This window comes from Pongo pygmaeus, chromosome 10 (assembly GCF_028885625.2).
Source record: "Pongo pygmaeus isolate AG05252 chromosome 10, NHGRI_mPonPyg2-v2.0_pri, whole genome shotgun sequence".
Classification (NCBI taxonomy): domain Eukaryota; kingdom Metazoa; phylum Chordata; class Mammalia; order Primates; family Hominidae; genus Pongo; species Pongo pygmaeus.
This window is the reverse complement of record NC_072383.2, coordinates 53,765,975-53,789,250: the sequence shown is the minus strand read 5'-3', so window position 1 is coordinate 53,789,250 and position 23,276 is coordinate 53,765,975. Positions and strand designations below refer to the sequence as shown.

The 23,276-nt window shown below is 49.7% G+C and overlaps 2 protein-coding genes and 1 long non-coding RNA gene across 21 annotated transcripts in view; 1 reads left to right on the top strand and 2 right to left on the bottom strand.

The window, feature by feature from the left end:
- The window catches only part of IKZF4 (IKAROS family zinc finger 4), a 30,902-nt gene extending 18,707 nt beyond the window's left edge, over window positions 1-12,195 (bottom strand). For 4 of the 16 annotated variants that reach the window (XM_054442017.1, XM_063672826.1, XM_063672828.1 and 1 more), the window contains exons 1-4: window positions 11,897-12,154; window positions 8,145-8,222; window positions 1,255-1,306; window positions 10-107 (exon numbers count right to left, since the gene is read on the bottom strand). Coding sequence is in view for 7 of the 16 variants with exons in the window: in XM_063672820.1 (XP_063528890.1) it covers window positions 1,255-1,306; window positions 2,378-2,398 (73 nt within the window). In the remaining 9 variants the exon portion in view is untranslated. Of the gene's footprint in view, window positions 1-9; window positions 108-1,254; window positions 1,310-2,377; window positions 2,681-7,901; window positions 8,223-11,896 lie in introns of those variants that run through there. The other 12 variants (XM_063672816.1, XM_063672819.1, XM_063672824.1 and 9 more) reach the window with 12 other exon arrangements.
- Window positions 4,619-9,545, top strand: LOC129009307 (uncharacterized). The gene is made up of 3 exons (XR_008492747.1): window positions 4,619-4,768; window positions 7,933-8,100; window positions 9,366-9,545. It is a non-coding gene; the product is annotated as an uncharacterized LOC129009307 (long non-coding RNA).
- A 1,901-nt stretch (window positions 12,196-14,096) lies between the features above and the next one.
- SUOX (sulfite oxidase) lies at window positions 14,097-22,787 on the bottom strand. 4 transcript variants are annotated; one of them, XM_054442014.2, is made up of 6 exons: window positions 22,330-22,787; window positions 20,059-20,316; window positions 18,902-19,212; window positions 17,343-17,402; window positions 16,897-17,074; window positions 14,097-15,997 (listed from the first exon to the last, which is right to left on the bottom strand). In XM_054442014.2, exons 4-6 carry the CDS (start codon window positions 17,390-17,392, stop codon window positions 14,588-14,590), a joined length of 1,638 nt encoding a protein of 545 aa, XP_054297989.1. In that variant the 5' UTR covers window positions 17,393-17,402; window positions 18,902-19,212; window positions 20,059-20,316; window positions 22,330-22,787; the 3' UTR covers window positions 14,097-14,587. The 4 variants fall into 4 exon arrangements, with proteins under 4 accessions (XP_054297989.1, XP_054297987.1, XP_054297985.1 ...); XM_054442012.2 differs by lacking the exon at window positions 18,902-19,212; XM_054442010.2 differs by lacking the exon at window positions 18,902-19,212 and having other exon boundaries at window positions 20,191-20,316.
- Window positions 22,788-23,276: the final 489 nt, after the last annotated feature.

Genomic DNA, 23,276 nt, shown 5'->3' with positions numbered 1-23,276 from the left:
ACATCTTACCTTACATTACCCGGGTGTTGCCAATGACTCTCATATGTGTGTCTGACCCATCTTGCTATCTCCTTTAGTGCATGCCAATAATTCCTTCATTGGTCCTACTTTAGAGTAAAAAATAAGCTATAGGTCATTTCCACAATGGTGCTTGGGTTTCTGATAGGGATACTCATCACATCAAAACCCAATTTTGATTTCTATTATTTCTTTTTTTTTTTTTTTTGAGACGGAGTCTCACTCTGTCACCAGGCTGGAGTGCAGTGGCATGATCTCGGCTCACTGCAACCTCCACCTCCTGGGTTCTCCTGCCTCAGCCTCCTGAGTAGCTGGGACTACAGGCGTGAACCACCACGCCCAGCTAATTTTTGTATTTTTAGTAGAGGCGAGGCTTCACCATGTTGGCCAGGATGGTCCCGATCTCTTGACTTCGTGATCTGCCCACCTTGGCCTCCCAAAGTGCTGGGATTACAGGCGTGAGCCACGTGCCTGGCCTAATTTTTGTATTTTTAGTAGACAGGGGGTTTCACCATGTTGCCCAGGCTGGTCTCAAACTCCTGACCTCAGGTTATCTGCCTGTCTCCCAAAGTGCTGGGATTACAGGCGTGAGCCACCATGCCCAGCCTTGAGTCATTATTTTAAAATGGAGACATTTCATATAAAAATTTGGATTTCTGGTTTCTCTTAAAAATTTAGAAGTTTTGGCCACACTAGATACACATTCCTGCATGACAAGTTCTAGTGGACACTGAAAGCTGCTGTCCCTTTAAGTGGGACATATGTTCTCCACTTCATGACAGCCCCCACCGTTCTTTTCTGCTTATTATCCTAACCTTACTTCACTCATTCACATGACCACCTGGCCCTTGTAGGCCTTTGAGCTTTGAAACCTTGTGCCACCCTATCTGGATAGAACAGGATTTCATGTTTGGCTAGTGACTTCAGAGCAAAGGAGAAAGAACCACATCTTGTTTCCATCTATTTGCTTCAAATTATTCTTCTAATGATGTCTGCTCATATTCCCCTCCTATTCCCTTCCTCTATCCCCCAAGAAGTCTGGAAAAGAGAATTACTATTTAGGGAATGTAAGATCACCAAAATAATTGCACACTACCAAGGGCCACCAAGCATGAGTGTTAGCTGTGTGACTAGGACATTTAGAGGCTGTGTGCCTAGGCTGAAGGCTCTCTGCTCTGCTCTACAGGAGAGTGTCTGCTTCCAACCCCTAACAAATAGAACACACAGAAGGCATACCAGACATATAGGAGCGGCCATTGCAGTCTTCTACGTCCATTTTAAAGAGATTCTGCTGAAAGAGAAAATAGCTGCTATTAGAAGATAGCTCTGGGAAGGGAGGAGGCTTTTCTTTAACATTCTTGAGTTAGCAAGAAACCTAAAGGAGCACTTAAGCACGGTCTGATACTATCCTAAAGAAGAAAAACCTTAGCCAGGCACTGTGGCTCAACGCCTGTAATCCTAGTGCTTTGGAAAGAAGGTGGGAGGATCGCTAGAGCCCAGGAGTTTGAGACCAGCCTGGGCAATATAGGGAGATCCCATCTCTACAAAATATAAAAATAAATTAGGCATCGTGGCATGTGCCTGTAGTCCTAGCTATTCAGGAGGCTGAGGTGGGAGGATCACTTGAGCCTGGAGGTCGAGGCTGCAGTGAGCTGTGATCTTACCACTGCACTCCAGCCTTGGTAACCGATCGAGACCCTGTCTCCAAGAAAAACCTTACACTTTGTCCTGGTGAAAGACAACGTACCCTGATTTACAAACCCCAATATTTCCTCCAATTTACAACTTCTGCAGGCCTCCCCAGCCTCTGAGGTGGAAACACTATCTTAATCCAGAGTGGTCCTTGATTTTGAGATTAGACCGTGTATGTAGGTGGAGGTTACACCTCAGCCCTGAGGAGGCAAAGAAACAGCCCCTTAGAGGCTCTATACCTCAGTTAAAGATGGGGGTAGTAATAAGAAGAAGCTGGGTTCAGTCATTCAAGGGATTCTGTCTTGGAGTATGTGGTGTGAGGGAGGGTGACAGGAAAAGTAGAAGATGGAGGAGAGCAGCCCACTCAGGGTTCAGTGATAAGTCCTCTACTGAAGGTGTAATAAACAAGTTAAACCTGTAAATGGTTATCCCCACCCTCTCATCAATTACTCTGCCACGCTTATTTTAAAAAAGGACGGGGGGGAGTCTGAATTTAAAATGAAGGTTAATGTCTATTTGAGGGAAGGCAAGCAGTAATTGGCAGTAGAGTATTAAACAATCAGGAGCTGAGAACACTTAAAAGTGATAATTTGTTGCAATGAATTATCTCTTTAGGAGCCTGTGGGAGGAGAGAAAAAAAAAATCTATCTGGTGGAAATTTACATACCTCCAAAATTGCGGCTGGCATGGTGGCTCACACCTGTAATTCCAGCACTTTGGGAGGCTGAGGTGGGTGGATCATTTGAAATCAGGAGTTCAAGACCAGCCTGGCCAACATGGTGAAACCGCGTCTCCACTAAAAATACAAAATTATGACCGGGCACACTGGTTCACACCTGTAATCCCAGTATTTTGGGAGGCCGAGGCGGGCAGATCACCTCAGGTCAGGAGTTCGAGACCAGCCTGGCCAACATGGAGAAACCCCATCTCTACTAAAAATAAAAAAAAAAATTAGCCAGGTGTGGTGGCACATGCCTGTAATCCCAGCTACTCGGGAGGTTGAGGCAGGAGAATCACCTGAACCCGGGAGGTGGAGGTTGCGGTGACCCAAGATCACGCCATTGCACTCCAGCCTGGGCAACAAGAGCAAAACTCCGTCTCTTAAAAAAACAAAACAAAACAAAATTAGCTGGGTGGTAGTGGCGTGAGCCTGTAATCCCACGTACTTGGGAGGCTGAGGCAGGAGAATCGCTTGAGCCTGGGAGGTGGAGGTTGCGGTGCACCGAGATCCTGCCACTGCACTCCAGCCTGGGTGACAGAGTGAGACCCGGTCACAAAAAAAGAAAATTGCATTCCCCACTCATGTGATGAAAACTAAATGCCCTGAGGCAGAGGCAGAAGCAAGAATGGGGCAAGGGAACAGTCTGAGCTGCTGTGGGGATTCTTGGTCTTTTTGAAGGATCTCACTGAGGCAGATGGATAAAGATTTGGTTTGCTTGTAATGGTATATTGAGAGAGGTAGGGGTGGGGGTAAGGGGGTGAAGGAAGTCACACAGAGGAAAGTATCTGTTTTCCTGCCCCCCTACCCAGTTCTTGTCTGGAGTTGAGAGACTCCTTTTAAAGGCTCATGAGAAAACCTGAAACATGGGCTTACCTTCACTTCACAAAGCAATTCTCTCTTACATTTTGTCAGAGAGATTCCTAGTATCAACCCTATTTCCCTAGGAAGCCAGGGCATGGAGAAAAAAATTCTCTAAGTTTATTAACCCTCTTTTCTTGACATCCTTCCTGGGATGGACTGAACTTTGGGACTGGACCACTAGAACAAGCCACAATAATAAGTGGTTCCTTGAAGGGTCCCTTAGGAACAATCATTAGAAGAGCCCAAGTCCACAGTTGTTACAGAACTCATACTCTCTGGAACTAGCCACAAAACTTGAGATAGAGATCAAAAGATAAAGGAGGGCAGTCTGGTATTGAGGGGCCTTTTCATTTCCAAATCATTAGATTCATAATTTCCCTTTGGTGTTTTTCAAAATGAATGGAAAGCTCAGGCTGGGCCTGGTGGCTCACGCCTGTAATCTCACTCTTTGAGAGGGCGAGGTGGGTGGATCACCTGAGGTCAGGAGTTCGAGACCAGCCTGGCCAACGTGGTGAAACCCCATCTCTACTAAAAATACAAAAAAATTAGCTGGGCGTGGTGGTACACACCTATAATCCCAGCTACTCGGGAGGCTGAGGCAGAATTGCTTGAACCAGGGAGGTTTAGGTTGCAGTGAGCAGAGATCACGCCACTGCACTCCAGCCTGGGCAACAAAGGGAGACTCCATTTCAAAAAAAAAAAAAGAAAAAGAATGCAAAGTTCAAAGTGCCACTTGAAGCCGGGCGTGGTAGCTCACGCCTGTAATTCCAGAACTTTGGGAGGCTGAGGTGGGTGGGTCACGAGGTCAGGAGTTCGAGACCAGCCTGGCCAACATGGCAAAACCCCATCTCTACTAAAAATACAAAAATTAGCCGGGCATGATGGGGTGCGCCTGTAATCCCAGCTACTCAGGAGGCTGAGGCAGGAGAATTGCTTGAACCCGGGAGACGGAGGTTGCAGTGAGCCGAGATCGTGCCATTGCACTCCAGCCTGGGTGACAAGAGCAAGACTCTATCTCAAACAAAACAAAACAAGCCCACAAAGTGCCACTTGAAACTTCCTTCACACACCTCCCCATGCAGGAGAGACAGGAGTGAGCAGGATTTTCCTGTTTTCTGCTTGGAGAAACTGAGAGAAACTGAGGCTGAGAGAGCAGTGAAGTTACTTGTCCCAAGGTTCATGGTGAGAATAGAACAAGAACAAGAACACAAGTTGCCTGCCTCTCTGAGGTGTCCTCTTTCTATTAAACCTTTCAAAAGCCAGGCTACTCAAGGCCTTCATGGGTTTTCTTGCTTTTCCTTTTTTTTTTTTTTTTTTTTGAGATGGAGTCTCGCTGTGTTGCCCAGGCTGGAGTGCAGTGGCACGAGTTTGGCTCCCAGGTTCAAGCAGTTCTCCTGCCTCAGACTTCTGAGTAGCCGAGACTACTGGCATGGACCACCACACTCGGCTAATTCTTTTCCCTGGTTCTAACATCAGGTAAGTCATCTTTTCCTTTGGTGTGATCCCTGTGGGAGTGGGGTCTGTTACTTAAAAAGGAAGAACAAGTCGAGCTGGCTCTACAGGAAGAAATATGCTCATATTATTTTGTGTGTGTGTGTTTGTGTACATGCAGCATGCCTAATGCGTGTGTGAATGAAGGGCTAGACAAGCACTAGGTAGGTAGAACAGGTGAAGCATAGCATTCAGGAAGCACTGGCTTAGGAAGTGTATCTCATTCTTGGACTTTTGCCCAGATGGCCCCAAAACAATTTCCAGAAAGGTCTGAAGGAGTTGTTTTTTGAGTTGGACTTTCTTTCTAACAATAAGCTGAGCTTTCCTGCTTAACTGCTTTTAACATGTGCTCTGTGACACATCTTGGGCAAAATCAGTACTTAGCTGTACTTAGCTGCCTCCAGCTGGGTTTTTGTTTGTTTGTTTCTTTTTTTTTGAGACGGAGTCTCGATCTGTCACTCAGGCTGGAGTGCAGTGGCACGATCTCAGCTCACTGCAACCTCTGCATCCCGGGTTCAAGGGATTCTCCTGCCTCAGCCTCCTGAGTAGCTAGGATTACAGGCGTGCGCCACCACACCTGGCTAATTTTTGTATTTTTAGTAGAGACGGGGTTTTGCCATGTTGGCCAGGCTGCTCTCGAACTCCTGACCTCAGGTAATCTGCCCGCCTCGGCCTCCCAAAGTGTTGGGATTACAGGCGTGAGCCACTGCGCCCGGCTCTCCAGCTGGTTTTAATACCAAGTTGGTAACCCTGGAAGTGAGAGGGCAATGGATTGAAAACTCTGCTGTTCTCAGTCCTGGTTTTCTGTGCAAACCAGGAGCAAATCAGTAGATGTACTTTACTCTTTGCTCAAGTCTCCCTGCAGCACATCCCGCCCAGCCTTCCCACTCTCTACCCCTTAAAGCACCTCCTCCCCTGCCTAACCAGCCAGGCAGATCTTAGCCTTTCCTTAGAGGAACTGGGTCAAATTAGGCAGTGCCAATTGGAGACACATTGCAGGAGGAGGAGGTATAAGGAGAGGGAAGTTAGTTACATTAGACAGTTTTGTATCAAAGATCTTGGAAGGAGATTAGCTTTAAAGCAACATAACTGTCGGCTGGGGGCAGTGGCTCACACCTGTAATCCCAGCACTCTGGGAGGCTGAGGCAGGCAGATCACTTGAGGTCAGGAGTTCAAGATCAGCTTGGCCAACGTGGTGAAACCCCATCTCTACTAAAAATACAAAAATTAGCTGGGCTTGGTGGTACGTGCCTGTAGTCCCAGCTGCTTGGGAGGCTGAGGCATAAGAATCATTTGAACCCCGGAGGCAGAGGTTGGAGTGAGCCGAGATCATGCCATTGCACTCCAGCCTGGGTAACAGAGTGAGACTCTGTCACAAAATAAAAAAATAAATAAATAAATAAATAAAGCGACATAACTGTCACTCAGTGATGGCGGGTAGGCACACATGTACTGTAAATTCAGCTCTGAGCTGAATACAAAGCAACCAGAAACAATCAGTGTTCCAATTCAAAAGGAATATCTCTGTGAGGAGGGAGGAAACACGGGTCAGTGTAACCTCTGGAGACACAAATTTTCTTCCCTGTTCTTATTTATTTATTATATTTACTAGAGACGGGATCTCACTATGTTGTCTGGGCTGGAGTGCAGTGGCTGTTCATGGGCACAATCACAGCACACTACAGCCTCAAACTCTTGGCCTCAAGCAATCCTCCTTCCTCAGCCTAATGAGTAGTTGGGACTACAGGTTCATGTGCCACTGTGCCTAGCTCTTCCCCATTTGCTTGAATCCACTTGGCATAAACAAGATTCCTCCATGGCCCTGGCTTTCTCGCATCAACATTATAACACATTTGAACAGGAATGGGCATCCTTTCTAGACAGAAGATTTCCCACCAGGCTCCCTGACAGGCAGCAGTGAGGGCCAATCCAGAGTCTGATTTCCAAGAGGAGGTCAGGTATCACCTACCACCCCCCTTTCCCCAGAAACATTCTCACGGCTCTAAGTATTGATGACAAAAATGTGAGTAAGTCAGGTTTTCTCTGTGTGGTGTCTCTGAAAGCCTGAAATAAGATGGACATCACTAGTGATTAAAACTCTTCAAATACTCTAAAGAATCCTGTTTAATCCAGTGACACTTCAAAACTGGAATTTAGGCCGGGCATGGTGGCCCATACCTGTAATCCCAGCACTTTGGGAGGCCAAGGCAAGAAGACTGCTTGAGGCCAGGAGTTCTAGGCCAGCCTGGGCAACACAGTGAGACCCTAAAAAAAAAAAAGTAATTTAGGCCAGGTGTGGTGGCTCACGCCTGTAATCCCAGCACTTTGGGAGGCCAAGGTGGGCGGATCACCTGAGGTCAGGAGTTTGAGACCAGCCTGACCAAATGGAGAAACCCCATCTCTGCTAAGAATACAAAATTAGCCAGGGGTGGTGGTTCATGCCTGTAATCCCAGCTATTCAGGAGGCTGAGGCAGGAGAATTGCTTGAACCCAGGAGGCGGAGGTTGCAGTGAGCCGAGATCGGGCCATTGCACTCCAGACTGGGCAACAAGAACGAAACTCTGTCTCAAAAAAAAAAACAAAGTCATTTAACACATGCTTAATGTGGCCTAGGGGGTAAAAGGTCACGAGAAGAATACTGTTGGGAAAGAGGGTGAAGGTAGAGAGAATGGCAAGGATCCATACCATGTTTTTGTTATTATTCCCAAACTATAACAGGCAGAAGTAGAAAAATTTTCTCCACTTTCTCTTAGTACCTGGGTTCTGCGGTGGAGAGCAGTATTTATTAACAAGACAGAACTTCCCATGTGCCTTGGGTATGAGCCATTCAGGTGCTACAAGTAGAGCAAACCCACACCATCATCCTCTACTGTCTGTGCCTTCCTGAACTGAATGAAATCTGAGCAAAAATATGTTGGAATCACATAGCTGGCTCTGCTCTCTATCAAAGCTTTGCATAATTGAGGAGGGAGAAGACGCAAAGGAGCCAGGGAAAGGTATGGAATTAGCCGTTGTCTGCAAGCCCCTTTCCAGGAAAAAGACCTAGACATCAAGCAATTTGCAGCTCTGAAATTATCTTTAGGGTCAACCTAGTGCTCTCTGAAGGAAACCCACCAACCTTAGCTCAGCCCATGTGTTTGTCTTTACAGTGGAAAGGTCTGACTCATTTTTCACCAGGCTGTAGATGGTGACCTTCTGTCTACATATAATACAGTTGAAGACAGCTCAGCTTCATTATCCAAGTGCTTGGGGAGCAGTGCAGAGGGGATGAATTCCCAGGTCATCCTAGGAATGGCCAGTCTCTAAAATAAAAAGGGGTAAGAGCTGAAAACACAACACCTGGGCAGGGGGAAAATATCACCTCATTGTCTCCTTTTAGATCTCAGATGGATGCATCTTTTCTCTTGTTCTTTGCGCTTCTCTGTCCTCCCCATGTAGACTGCAGAAGAGAGAGAAGGCTAAGGTTTATGAGTGGGAGAAGAAACAATCCTATCCCTCCCATGTCTCATTTCAGGACATAAGGAACTAAGGGAAAGGGCCAAACTAAACACTTTAAATCACTAGATATGATACATAGGAGATGATACTTTTCGGGGTTTTTGGGTGTACCCCCAAGTATAGCTCTCTGTTTATAGAAAGGCCTCACAAAATCACTGCTGTTCAGTGGTATGTTTGGGCAGGGGTGGAGAAAGTAGAGCAGGGAAATTCAATTTGAGTTTTATAATAATCAGTTTTAAAGCCAAAGATACCCAAACAGGGTTAGCGCTCTCAAGTGAAGTTTGAAATTACAGGGAAGTCTCAATGAACTATTCTGACTAGGGTACAGTACAAAGAAATGTAGAAGAGACAGGAACAATTGCCTTTGATTGCAATTGTGCCCAAAAGTCCCTAATACATGCTGATCAAAAAAGTTCACTGTTGTTTGGGCCAGAAAGATGTTTTCAGGCTCCTCTGCTAATAGTCTTGCTCTGATAATCCAATTTGGTAAGCCTCTCTTCTTCATGTGGAGGGTCTAGGGCAGGGGTACTCCAGGAACTGAGAAATCCTGGAGCTGAAATGGAGTTGAGAGATGATCTACAGTTTCCTAGTTTTTAACAGAAGAAACTAAGCCCAGAGTCACCAATCTCATTAACAACAGAATTAGGACATGTAGAGCCCAAGTTACCATTAGAAGGTTCTTTCCACTGGAACACTATATTAAATCTTGCCCCAGTTGGAAGATTTGGGCCACCCTGCTTGCCTTCCTTCTTGGGTTATTAAATGAACGGTTTTTGGGTCTGCATCTTGCTGACCTAAATCCTTGAACTGGAAACACAGGCTTATGGATGGGAGGATAAATAATCCTCTTCCTCCTATGTCTCTTTTCAGAGATAATGGACCTGAGGAAAAGACCAAACTAGATGGTCATTAAGTCTCTAAAGTAGAAACGGCCTCTTAGCTCGAGGACTACCCCAGCATATGTATTGCATCAGAGCCTACAGTGTGGATCCTACCCACAGCTGGACCAGGTCATTCATATCAGCACTACCCTTTCTTAGATGCTTTTGTCTGATAAACTTTGAACCTATCTCTCTGTTTCCAGAACAGAGTCCATAACTCTTCTAAGAAGAGGAAGCAAATCAAAGCCTGGAATTCAAAGCTTTCTTCAGCAGAGTCAACAGACCAGTAAAGAAAGGGAGTCCCTCTGCCTGTGGCATTGTCCACACTCACAGGGTCCCACACTCTTATTTGTTCCTACAGAGTAAAACGAGGCTAGAAATACCTATCTTTCTTTTTCTTTGGTGTGTGTGTGTGGACAGAGAGAGAGAGAGAGAGAGAGAGAGAGAGAGATGGCCAGTTGGGGAAAAAAATAATTCCTTTGTGGATACTGCTGTGTGTGTGGGGGCGGGGGGTACGGTGAAAGGTGGGATAAGTTTCTCCCATGCTGGGAAGTTCAAGCTGCAGATTTCAAACTAAGAGGACATAAAGAGACTTTCAGTTGCATTTTCACTGGAAAAAAGTCAGGACTTATTTCTGAGCCAAGTCCTGAAATATGCCTTACCCTTAACCTACTCAGAGGAAGGGGATTGCCCAGAAGCTACAATTCAACTAACTGCACTCAGTGGGCAACAAAGACATTATATTTTGTGTTTGAGACATCAACTTCTATTGACCAGGGCAAGGTATAATTCTGAAGCTGCCAAAATGAGGGCAGCTCTCACCATTCTGAAGCCCACCCCAGAAGCTCCAGTGAAACTTCTCTTGCTTCCCAATGGTAAAGCTATTTTCTTCTTTTAAGATTTTATTTTTATCTCAGGAGCTACTCATCTGACTGTTCTCATGACCCAAGGGTCTGTCTGGATTCTCTGGCTTTAGGCTGTTAGTAGGGAAAGCTGAAGTCCTCCTGCAAACCATAGAGCAAGATTCACGGACCTACTGGCAGGTCCATGGGGAGGTGAGGGATTACCATACACCCCAACCAAACGAAACACTATGCTTTCAAAGGTTGTCTGATTTGGCCTTTTATCTGGCCTTGTCCTCAGAATCTGAGTTATCTTAAGTGGAAACATTCTAGGTAGTCAGATAACATTTTCATGCTTCTTTAAGGATATGAACATGTATCTTCACCCAGGCAAAGTGAGCAAGTATCAGTAAGGGGAGACAGGCTTCAATGGTCATCTGGTTGACCATGACGTTGGAACATCTAAAGCTGACATGTGAGCATGTCAGGAACATACCATGCCCACCATTGATGCTTCAAGGGCACAGGCTGGGGAGACAGGCACAGTAGGAACTATGAGACATATAAGCAAAGGTTGATAAGAGTAACAACAATAGACAGTTTTGTTCATGAAAGAAGGGAATGGGGTGAAATAAGTTATGCAAAAAATTTTCTGGCCAGGCACGGTGGCTCATGCCTGTAATCCCAGCACTTTGGGAGGCCGAGGCGGGTGGATCACCTGAGGTCAGGAGTTCGAGACCAGCCTGGCCAACATGGTGAAACCCATCTCTACTAAAAATACAAAAAATTAGCCAGGGGTGGTGGCGGGCGCCTGTAATCCCAGCTACTTGAGAGGCTGAGGCAGGAGAATCGCTTGAACCTGGGAGATGGAGGTTGCAGTGAGCAGAGGTCGTGCCATTGCACTCCAGCCTGGGCAATAAGAGTGAAACTCCGTCTCAAAAAAAAAAAAAAAAAAATTTCCTGGAAGCAGAGTTCGTAAGTTCTTGACCTTGGAGGGGGATTGGGGTACAATAGTTCATAAGCATATAGAAAGGTCCACGTTCCATTAAACATTCCACTGTTCCCAGACAGGACTAATCATAATTTTTTTTAAAGGCACAGAAATAATATAGAAAATTTGAAAAGTGAGAACCTACAACTCTAGCAGCCATGGGGTAAGAAAATAACGGGATGGGGTTTGTGTGAGGAGGTACAGGGAGGGCTGTTTTGGTATACAGGAGCAGGCAGCCTGCTTCCCAAGTTTGCAGCTCCCATCTGGATGTCTGCCCTGGGGATTCCTCTGTTGCATTTCTTTCTTAGGGCTCTTAGGCAGTGAATCTCTTCCTTCCCAGCCTTGCTTCCCAAGTTCCCTACACCTCTCACCCTACACTGTGCACTTCTCACTCCATCCTAAGTTTCTTCTCTACATGTTTCTCCCAATATGCTCATTGCCTCCCAGATCTCACCTAGGCCTACGTCTTTATCCCCAGACTGCTGTCTTCAGCATTCCTCGACCCAACACCAGGGTCCCTCGCTTTTTTGTTCAGATACCCTCTTTGCTGCTCCTCTCTCCTCGCTGTCCTTCTGCTGTATACCCAAGCCACATCCCCACGGAGGAGCCCCGCGCCTGGCAGCTCCTGCCTGTCCTCAGCCCCCTGCCTTGATCTGTCTCCCGCCTTTTTAGGACCCCCGAGTCCCTGCTACCTCACTCTTAATACTAGGGCCTCGGGCCAAACTCCCCCGGCCACCTTCCACCCCTCCGGCCCCAGCCCAACCCGCGACCCTCTCTCAGCGGGGCCCCTTCCCCCGCCCACGTCTCCCCGTTCCTTCACGTCCGAACCCCTCAGGCCCCGCCCCCGGCTACCGAGGCCCCGCCCCCGCTTTACCCCCACCAAGCCCCGCCCCTCACTCACCTGAGGCGTCTCCGCGCGCGCGCAGGCTGTGAGGGGTTGGGGAGAGGGGACGGTGTTGGGGGAGAGGGAGGCGAGGGGGCGGGGGTCCCCCACTCTGGCCCGGGCGGCCCAGTGCGGGGGGAGTGGGGTCACTGAGGCGGCGGCAGTCGCCAGGCCGGAGCCAGGACCCGGGCGCTCAGAGGCGGCGGTGGCGGCGGCTCCATCTCCATCAGCAGCTTCACCTGAGAAGGGACCTGCCCCCCCAAATATCCCCCCCCATCACAGCCGTCCCCCTCCCCCTAACAACTTCCGGTCCCACTACCAGGCGACAGGCGGCAAGGCCGAACACCGAGCGTCCCCAAGCCCGGGAGACTGCTGGGGGAAAATGGGAGAGGAGCTAGGGGAGAGTAGCCGAGCGCCGAAAGATTCAAGTCCGAAAGGCGCCATCGCCTGCCGAAGGTAACCCAAAAACTAGCCTTTAATCTGCACCCAGTTTGCAATCTAAGCACACGCTGGACGGCCTATGTGGCCTGGCACGTCAGGCCCTAGAGCCAAGTTTTCCCTCTGTACCTTGTGAATCCCAAAAATCTGAGACAGGTCTCAGTTTAGGAAGTTTATTTTGCCAAAGTTAAGGACGCACGCCCGTAACGCAGCCTCAGGAGGTCCTGACGACATGTGCCCTAGGTGATTGGAGCACAGCTTGGTGTTATACATTTTAGGGAGACAAGAGACATTAATCAATATATGTAAAGGCAGGACAGCTCAAAGCTGGGAGGAGGCTTCCAGGTCATAGGTAGATAAGAGGTAAATGGGGCCGGTTGCAGTGGTTCACGCCTGTAATCCCAGCACTTTGGGAGGCCGAGGCGGGCGGATCACCTGAGGTCAGGAGTTCAAGACCAGCCTGGCCAACATGGTGAAACCCCATCTCTACTAAAAATAAAAAATTAGCCAGGTGTGGTGGCGCGCACCTGTAGTCCCAGCTACTTGGGAGGCTGAGGCAGGAGAATCGCTTGAACCCGGGAGGCGGAGGTTGCAGCGAGCCGAGATCGCGCCACTGCACTCCAGCCTGAGCAACAGAGTGAGACTTCATCTCAAAAAAAAAAAAAAAAAAAAAGCCGGGCTTGGTGGCTCACGCCTGTAATCCTAGCACTTAGCACTTTGGGAGGCCGAGGCAGACGGATTGCTTGAGCTGAGGAGTTCAAGACCAGTCTGGGCAACATGGTGAAACCTATCTCTACTAAAATACAAAAGAAATTAGCCGGGCGTGGCGGTGTGCGCCTGTAGTCCCAGCTACCTGGGAGGCTGAGACAGAATTGCTTGAACTCCGGAGGCGGAGGTTGCAGTGAGCGGAGATCGTGCCACCGCACTCCTGCACTCCAGCCTGGGTGACAGAGCAAGACTCTGTCTCTACAAAAAAAAAAAAAGAGGCAAATGGTTGTATTCCTCTCAAAGAAGGCAATCAGATATGCATTTATCTCAGTGAGCAGAGGGATGACTTTGAATGGGAGGCAGGTTTACCCTAATCAGTTCCCAGCTTGACTTTTCCCTTTAGCTTAGTGATTCTGGGGCCTCAAGATTTATTTTGCTTTCACAGCCTCCTAAGACAATATTGATTTTAAACTCCTAGCACCCTTTGCCTTTCCTGCCAAGTGCACTGGAATTGTTGGGGAGAGGAGTTGGAGGGTACATGTTTTTGTCACCTCTCCTCTCTTCATGGTATCCTGAGGTCAATCACCTAGGTGTCCCTGCAGATACTGCCAGACCTCAGAGAAGGAAGCCCTTTTTTTTGAGACAGAATCTCGCTCTGTCACCCAGGCTGGGGTGTAGTGGGTGTGATCTCGGCTCACTGCAACCTCCGCCTCGTTGGTTCAAGCGATTCTCCTGCCTCAGCCTCCCAAGTAGCTGGGATTACAGGCACCCGCCACGCCACCACACCCGGCTAATTTTTGTGTTTTTGGTAGAGACGGGGTTTTGCCATGTTGGCCAGGCTGGTCTCGAACTCCTGACCTCAAGTGATCCACCTGCCTCGGACTCCCAAAGTGCTGGGATTACAGGCGTGAGCCACTGTGCTCAGCCGGAAGCCCTACTTCTTAACCTACAAGCCTACTTCCTCTCTGTCTTCCTCCCCAGTTTTGTTTGTTTTGGACTAATCTCATTATACATCCCAGTACAAATGCATCCTCCCTCCTGCAATAGGCTCACTCCCCAGGCCCAATAGTTATGATCTTAAACAGACTATTTATTAGAAAAGTAGAACTATAAAGGAAGATGGTTGTGCCCCTTGCTCTCCTCACAACTCTCTGGCAACCTGGAGAGGTAGTATAAAATAGTATATACACTTTTCTTACACATGCCACACACATTTATCTGAAGAATCCAAAAAAAAAAGCAAAACAAGGCCTTGATGGCAGTAGGCATTAGAAATGGAGGTGGGGTAGGAAGAGAAAATAGTGCTTGTCTCCAGAATTACTTGTCTCACTTCCAGCCCCTTGCTGTAACAGCTCACACTTCCTGGCACAGGTTCAAAGGCCAAGAGGGGTATGTAACATAGTGTCCAAAGAGGGAGGGTCCTTGGGTGAAATGTGCTATGTACTTGGGTATGGCTTAGGAAGGCCAGAGTTGTGATCCAAGAAGTTGAGAGGTAGGAAAGATTTTTCTGAAGCGGTGAGGCTAATGGGTGGGGAAAGGGGTGGAGGTGGCTCCTTTCCATGCTCATGGGGAGACATAGACATGGACACGATGCCAGGCATTGCTGAGAACACCTCGCAGGTTCCAGATTGGGGCCACGGTGTCTGGCTGCACATTGTAACCATCATCCACAGCCTTACAAACAATGTTCAGTTCCTTTTGTCCAGCTGGCACAGGGGCTTTCAACTGCCACAGACGCCATGCCCAGGCCTTCCTGGGGCGCTGTTCCTCTCCATCCAGCTTAGCCACCTGCCAGGTTAGGCCCCCATCCAGAGACACATCCACCCGGATCACAGCCCTGCCACCACCACTCCATGCATAGCCCTTGATGGTCACCTCCCCTGATTCTACAGTCTCTCCATCCCGGGGCTCTGTGATGGCCGACTGGACAGGAAGTTCCTGAATGGATGGAGCAGAGTCAAAATCTACAGTGTCCCAGTCCACAGATGGAGAGAAGCCTTTGTAATCCCGCCGTTGCCAGTGGCTGTAACTTTCCTCTGGCTGCACACTCACTCTGCCCAGCCATTTGACATGGCGGGCACCCACCACTCCAGGCACCACCACACGCACAGGGAAGCCGTGGTCACGTGGCAGAGGCTGCCCATTCATCTCATATGCTAGCAGGACCTCAGCTTCAGGGTCCATGGCCCGAGCCAGAGGGATGGATGCTCCATAGGCAGTCCCAGTAGGGTCTGAGTCCAGTCCCTCAAAGCAGACGTGGGCCTCAGTTTCACAGAGTTGGTGGCCAGCCTGGGCTAACACATCACAGAGCCGTGCCCCAGCCCAGCGTGCAGTGCTGATGGCTCCTGTTCTCCACTCCAGACCTTTTACTTCTTTGACCTGGGTCATCTCAGAGCGCCGGTTGCCGGCACACTGCAGAGTGACTGTGATCTCGTACTTGGGAAAGTTGTGCAAGTCATCCAGGGAAAGAGACAGTGACTGACCCCCAGGTGCTCCTACTACGTGTAAGCGATAGGTGTCTGGATCCAGGTTAGGTACAGGCAGATGGTTCCGGGTGAAGAAGATAGGGTTGGGTGTGATGTAGTTTTCTGTCAGCAGCTCAGGGGGGGGTTCTGCATTAAAGGGCCGCTGGCTGTTGACCTTCAGGGCTGGGTGACGTACAGGATCATCAGCATAAGGGTCAGAGGTCTCTACGGTGGGGGCTACCTTGTCTTCAGGGTTCAGCTCCCCAATCTTGTACTGAGCCAGTAACTCACGCACATGGGACTGGTTGTGAACAGCATAGAGGGCCCAGAAGGGCTCTAGGGGACCCCCAGCTGCTAGCATCAGCTTTGAAGGGCCCCCTGGATGTAAGTCCACAAATTCTGTGACATCAAAGACCTCAGAGCCCAGAGTCACCCAGATCCCAGTCTCAGGGCTGGTGTGGGAACTCACTTCCTCCTTAGTGTATATGTGTGTTGACTCCTGAGCAGCCTGTCAGCAGGGAAAGAGTAAGATAAAAGGGAAGAGACTATTAAGAAGAAATCACTTGGCCAGGCGTGGTGACTCACGACTGTAATCCCAGCACTTTGGGAGGCCGAGGAGGGTGGATCACCTAAGGTCGGGAGTTCCAGACCAGCTTGACCAACATGGAGAAGCCCCGTCTCTACTAAAAATATAAAATTAGCTGGGCATGGTGGTGCATGCCTGTAATCCCAGCTACTCGGGAGGCTGAGGCAGGAGAATCACTTGAACCCGGGAGGTGGAGGTTGCCGTGAGCTGAGATCATGCCATTGCACTCCAGCCTGGGCAACAAGAGTGAAACTCGGTCTCCAAAAAAAAAAAAAAAAAAAAAAGAAGTAATCACTCTAGCTTACCCTGACCCAACCCACAGTGTTGTTGGCCACTGGGAAGCGAAGGTAGCAGATTAGCAGATTTCATCTCCACTGTGCATGAAGACTGTGTCACTGTGAACTCTGGTAACTGCAAGAACACGAGTCACAGCCCCTGGGTTGCCTGTGGAGTTTACTAGGACTGATTCCTTTATTCTGACAATTTTTTTTTTTTTTTTTTTGAGATGGAGTCTCACTCTGTCACCCAGGCTGGAGAGCAGTGGCCCAATCTTGATCTTGGCTCACTGCAGACTTAGCCTCCTGGTTTAAGTGATTCTCGTGTCTCAGCCTCTCAAGTAGCTGAGACTACAGGCGTGCACCACCACACCTGGCTAATTTTTGTATTTTTACTAGAGATGGGGTTTTGCCATGTTGCCCAGGCTGGTCTCAAACTCCTGACCTCAAGTGACCCACCCACCTTGGCCTCCTATAGTGCTGGGATAACAGGCGTGAGCCACTGTGCCCAGTCTGTTCTGACAATGAAGCACCTTCCCTACTTACCCTACACCGATGGTCCTGATAGGCCAACACTGCACCGAGACCTAATAGGGTCCCCATGACTCTCCATCCCTGGGTGCTGGAGTTATCACCAGAGAAGGTGAGGCTGGGGCGCTGGGGCTGAAATGAATCATTTATGGAGCAGGCCTGAATGCAGATCCTTGAGGGGATTGACTTGAGTCTGGAAGAGAGAGAGGTCTTAGTAGCATGTATGGTCATGTGAAAGGGCCAGTGAAGGCTTGGGGTCTACTTCTTTCTCCCTGGTTGGCCATTGGTTCCTTAAGTTGGAACTTAGTTTCTCCAGGGATAGATGGGAAGAGTGGGTCTTGCTTTCTCTGTCCTCCCTGGACACACTCTCTCAACGGTCTTATTTGCAAGGTATGACATTGTAAAAGACACTAAGGGTGGCAGATAGGGGCTAGGAGGCGTCCTGGGATGGGCTGGCCTACCTGCAGGCCTGTTTGAGCCTGAGGACCACAGCTCTGTGCAGCAGCAGCATTGTAGCAGACCTGTAGAAGGAAGATTCTGGGATCAAGATAGGGAGACCCTGGGAGGGGATATTAAGGAGGCCTAAGGGAATGGGTGAGAGGAAGACACAGAGAAGGTCAGCAAGGAGCTTTCTGGGCAAATGAGGAGTCTTGAGAGTGGGAGTCCAAATGGGCCCTTAGAGAAAACTTGGAGCACTTCAGAGACAGACTGTGCTGACAGGATGGCAGGTAATGCGGGTGGGGAATGGGGTAGGAGGGATGGGTGCTTCTAGAATCAGAATCACCTTTCTCCCATCTTCCATTCTGAACTTTGTCCACCATAGAGAACAATGCCTGAGGCGAAGGGCCTAAAGGACCGAAACCGAATGTCTACTGGCCAGATTATTATTTCTGAAGTCAGCAGAGGACAACTGTGGGTCAGACTGACTTAAACAGGGATAAAAAAAAGTGAAAAAAAAAGTAGTGACAGCCTAAATGGGTGAAGAAGCCCAGATTCTGGGGGCAAAATGCCTTGGGTTTGTGAAACTGGATCTTGTTATTCATTAACCAGTCCGATGTCCTGAGCAAGATTCCAAGCCATTCTGAACTTGCTTGCTCATCTCTGAAATAACATCTGCCTAGCAGAGCTAACATGAAGAGTCAACAAGTACAGTAGTACCCCCTTATCTACTGGGGATATGTTCTACGACCCCCAGTAGATGTTTGAAACCACAGATTGTACCAAACCCTATATTACTGTTTTTCCCCCATACATACATACCTCTTATAGTTTAATTATTAAATTACCCACAGTAAGAGATTAACAACAATGGCCGGCGCAGTGGCTCACGTCTGTAATCCCAGCACTTTGAGAGGCTGAGGAGGGTAAATCACCTGAGGTCAGGAGTTTGAGACCAGCCTGGCCAAAATGGGGAAACCCCGTCTCTACAAAAAATACAAAAATAAGCCGGGCATGGTGACACGTGCCTGTAACCCCAGCTACTCGGGAGGCTGAGGCAGGAGAATCACTTGAACCTGGGAGGTGGGGTTGCAGTGAGCTGAGATAACGCCACTGCTCTCCAGCCTGGGCAACAGAGAGAGACTCCATCTCAAAAAAAAAAAAAAAAGAGATTAACAACAATAACAAAATAGAAAAATTAGCCCGGCGCAGTGGCTCACGCCTGTAATCCCAGCACTTTGGGAGGCTGAGACGGGCAGATCACGATGTCAGGAGATCGAAACCATCCTGGCTAACACTGGCGAAACCTCGTCTCTACTAAAAATAGAAAAAAAAAAAAAAAAATTAGCCAGGCGTGGCGGCGGGCGCCTGTAGTCCCTGCTACTCGGGAGACAGGAGAATGGCATGAACCCAGGAGGCGGAGATTGCAGTGAGCCGAGATCGCGCCACTGCACTCCAGCCTGGGCGACAGAGCGAGACTCCATCTCAAACGTCTCAAAAAAAAAAAAAAAAAAAAAAGAAAAGAAAAAGAAAAAAATTATAACATTATACTGTAATAAAAGAGCTGGGTGTGGTGGCTCACCCTTATAATCCTAGTGAGAGGTGACAGCGTGCTGGCCGTCCTCACAGCCCTTGCTCGCTCTCGGCGCCTCCTCTGCCTGGGCTCCCACTTTGGCGGCACTTGAGGAGCCCTTCAGCCCGCCGCTGCACTGTGGGAGCCCCTTTCTGGGCTGGCCAAGGCCGGAGCCGGCTCCCTCAGCTTGTAGGGAGGTGTGGAGGCTGAGGCGCGAGCGGGAACCGGGGCTGCGCGCGGAGCTTGCGGGCCAGCTGGAGTTCCGGGTGGGCGTAGGCTTGGCGGGCTCCGCACTCGGAGCAGCCAGCCAGCCCTGCCGGCTGCGGGCAATGAGGAACTTAGCACCCGGGCCAGCAGCTGCGGAGGGTGTACTGGGTCCCCCAGCAGTGCTGGCCCACCGGCGCTGCGCTCGATTTCTCGCCGGGCCTTGGCTGCCTCCCCGCGGGGCAGGGCTCGGGACCTCAGCCCCCCCGCCCCCCGTGGGCTCCTGTGGGGCCTAAGCCTCCCCGACGAGCACCGCCCCCTGCTCCACGGCACCCAGTCCCATCAACCACCCAAGGGCTGAGGAGTGCGGGCACACGGCGCGGGACTGGCAGGCAGCTCCACCTGCAGCGCGGTGCGGGATCCACTGGGTGAAGCCAGCTGGGCTGCTGAGTCCGGTGGGGACGTGGAGAACCTTTATGTCTAGCTCAGGGATTGTAAATACACCAATCGGCACTCTGTATCTAGCTCAAGGTTTGTAAACACACCAATCAGCACCCTGTGTCTAGCTCAGGATTTGTGAATGCACCAATCTACACTCTGTATCTAGCTACTCTGGTGGGGCCTTGGAGAACCTTTATGTCTAGCTCAGGGATTGTGAATACATCAATGGACACTCTGTATCTAGCTAATCTGGTGGGGAGGTGGAGAACCTTTGTGTCTAGCTCAGGGATTATAAAGGCACCAATCAGCGCCCTGTCAAAACAGACCACTGGGCTCTACCCATCAGCAGGATGTGGGTGGCGCCAGATAAGAGAATAAAAGCAGGCTGCCCGAGCCAGCAGTGGCAACCCGATCGGGTCCCCTTCCACACTGTGGAAGCTTTGTTCTTTCCCTCTTTGCAATGAATCTTGCTGCTGCTCACTCTTTGGGTCCACACTGCCTTTATGAGCTGTAACACTCACTGTGAAGGTCTTCAGCTTCACTCCTGAGCCAGCAAGACCACGAACCCACCAGAAGGAAGAAACTCCGAACACATCTGAACATCAGAAGGAACAAACTCCGGACACGCCGCCTTTAAGAACTGTAACACTCACCGCGAGGGTCCGCGGCTTCATTCTTGAAGTCAGTGAGACCAAGAACCCACCAATTCTGGACATACTAGCACTTTGGGAGACCTACACAGGAGGACTGCTAGAGGCCAGGAGTTGGAGACTCCGTCCCTACAAAAAATAAAAAGTTAGTTGGGCATGGTGGAGTGCACATGTGGTCCCATCTACTCTGGAGGCTGAGATGAGAAGATCTAAGCCCAGGAGTTTGAGGTTACAGTGAGCTGACTGTGCCACTGCACTTCAGCTTGGGCAACAGACAGTGAGACCTTGTCTCGAAACAAAAACAAAAACAAAAGTTATATGAATGTGGTCTCTCTCTCAAAATATACTTTTTTTTTGGCCAGTCATGGTGGCTCATGCCTATAATCCCAACATTTTGGGAGGCCAAGGAAGGAGGATCCCTTGACTCCAGGAGTTCAAGACCAGCTTGGGCAACATAGTGAGACTGTGTCTCTAGAAAAAAAAAAACAAGTTAGCTGGGCATGGTGGTGCCTGTCTGTAGTCTCAGCTACTGGGGTGGTGGGGAGAGGAGTGCTGAGATGAGAGGATGGCTTGAGCCCAGGAGGTCGAGACTGCAATGAATCATGATGGCGCCACCGTACTCCAGCCTGGGCAACAGGGCAAGACCTTGTCTCAAAAAAAAAAAAAAAAAAAAAAAAAGCCTGGATGATGGGGCGAGTGTCAATCATGCCTCACTGCAGCTTCAACCTCCTGGGCTCAAGCCATCCTCCTGCCTTAGCCTCCCCAGTAGCTGGGACTACAAGTGTGTGTCACCAAGCCTGGCTAATTTTTCTGTAGACATGGGAGTCTATGTTGTCAAGGCTGGTCTTGAACTCCTGGCCTCTTGCTGCTTCAGCCCCCAAAGTGCTTGGATTACAGGCATGAGCCACTGTCCGGCTTCCCCTCCCCTCCCCCTGCCCCTGACAGGGTCTTGCTCTGTTGCCCAGGCTGGAGTGCAGTGGCATGATCTCAGCTCACTATAGCATCAAACTTCTGGGCTCAAGCCATCCTCCTGCCTCAACCTCTTGAGTAGCTGGGACCACAGGCGTGTGCCACCATGCATGGCTTTTTTTTTTTTTTTCGTAGAGATGAGGTCTTACTATGTTGCCCAGGCTGGTCTCAAACTCCTGGGTTCAAGTGATCCTTCAAACTTGGTCTCACAAAGTCCTGGGATTATTACAGGCATGAGCCACCACTCCCAGCCTCAAAATATCTTATTGTACTGTGTTCACTTATTTTCCAAGCGGTTGACCATAGCTAACTGAAACTCAGGAAAAGGAAACCTTGGATAAGGGGAGACTGCTGTAATAACATTGTCTTTGAAGGCTTTTCAGTCCCCAACTCTCCCTCCATTCACCCTAAAAAAATTGAACCCAGCTGGGAACTGGACCCCAACCCAGGGTCCCGGACCACCTCAATCTTGTCTATGCCACTGTAGTGAGCTCAGCAAATTGAGGAGTTAATGGCCAGAGTGTCAGGGGCATGCTGGAGAAGGAAGGTAATTTTTCTGCTCTCTACCCTGCAAGTTTCTTCCTCAAATTGCTGAACAGAGAGCACTGACCCAGCAGGGCCAAAGTGAGGAGGGGTGAGAAATGTCTAAACTGCTGATGAGATGCTGGAGACCAATGTGTCGGGGTGGGTGGGTCACGGGTAGGGAGGCAAAGAAACCTAGAGATGGGAATAGGAGCAGTCTTCACCTTGCCCCTAGGCCATGGGACCATTACTCTCTCTGCCATCTACCTCAATGCCAGCAGCCTGTTTGTACTAGACCAGAGCAGTGCAGGTAGGGCTGACTCGCAGGTGAACTCAGTGAGCCCAGAATCCCAGGTTTGGGAGGGACAGCCTTTTGCTGTAATACAGAAATGCCACCCGTTGGTGCAGGTGATGACCCCTCACTCCCCATGGGCACGTTAGGTAGGAAGATACGTCCGGCATCCAGGCACAAAAGGGTCTTGCGGCAACACCCCGCGATCTCAAGAGCACCCAAACAGAGGGAGTGGAGGCAGGTACTGATAGTTTTGTTGCCCTTGAGGTTCGGAGCACAGCTGAACACCAAGGCCCCCTCCGCTGCCCAGCTCAGCAGCCCTTCCTCCCCAGCTTCTTTACCACCCCCAGTCTCCTTACCGGGTCCAGTGTTCTTAGCACTGCAATTTTACCAGCCCAGCTCTGCGAGTTATCGAGAAGGGGCGGTGCCAGCGCCGTTATGTCCGGGTGCAGTAAGGGACCTCTCACTCCCCTCAGCTCATCCCTCAGCCATTGGCTGGAAGCGGGTGGCTCAGCCATTGGCTGGAACCCGCCTCCTGGAGCCGAGACAGGCAGGTTGCTAAGAAGCCTCGGAGAAGAGGCTGGCTCTTTTTGCTGTCACTCTCGCCAACAGTCCGGAGTCCATTATACCCCTGGTGTGCAAAGAATGGGACCCTCGTACACCGGGGCTGTATGTCCGGAGCTCGGGCAGTGTGGAAGGTGACGAGGAATCCAAAAGTTGGGCTGACAGGTGGGAGATTTTGAGACACCCCTGCCGCCCCTCCCTGGAGGAGGCCTCGGGATCCAGTCCGGTTTTTCCCGGCTGTGATCTCCACTTTAAACCCGGGGTAGACCTACCTCTATCTACCCTGTTGCAACTACAACTACCCTGTTTATCTTTTAGGGAAAGCAAAGTCAATCGCTTAATTCTCGTATTCCAGGAATGACAACAGAAATGCCTAAAATAGTGGTTCCAAGAATTTGAGATTCCTTGGGCTAGTCGAATTTCTCCCCAAACAAAAATGAAACACCACCACTGAATAGCCATCTTTTATTTTGCGTAGAAAAAAAAATAATAATAATCGCCCCTTGGTGGCACATGCCTGTAGTCCCAGTACTCGGGAGGCTGAGGCAAGAGGATCGCTTAAGCCCAGGAGTTCCAGGTTGCACTGAGCCAAGATCGCGGCACTGCACTCCAGCCTGGACAACAGAGCAAGACCCCATGTCTTAAAAAACAAACTGCCCCTTAAGAGCAATGGCAGCTTAACACCCCGAAGTATGAAGGTGGTAGTCTCTTATCTCAAAGTAAGGGGCATAAATATAATACA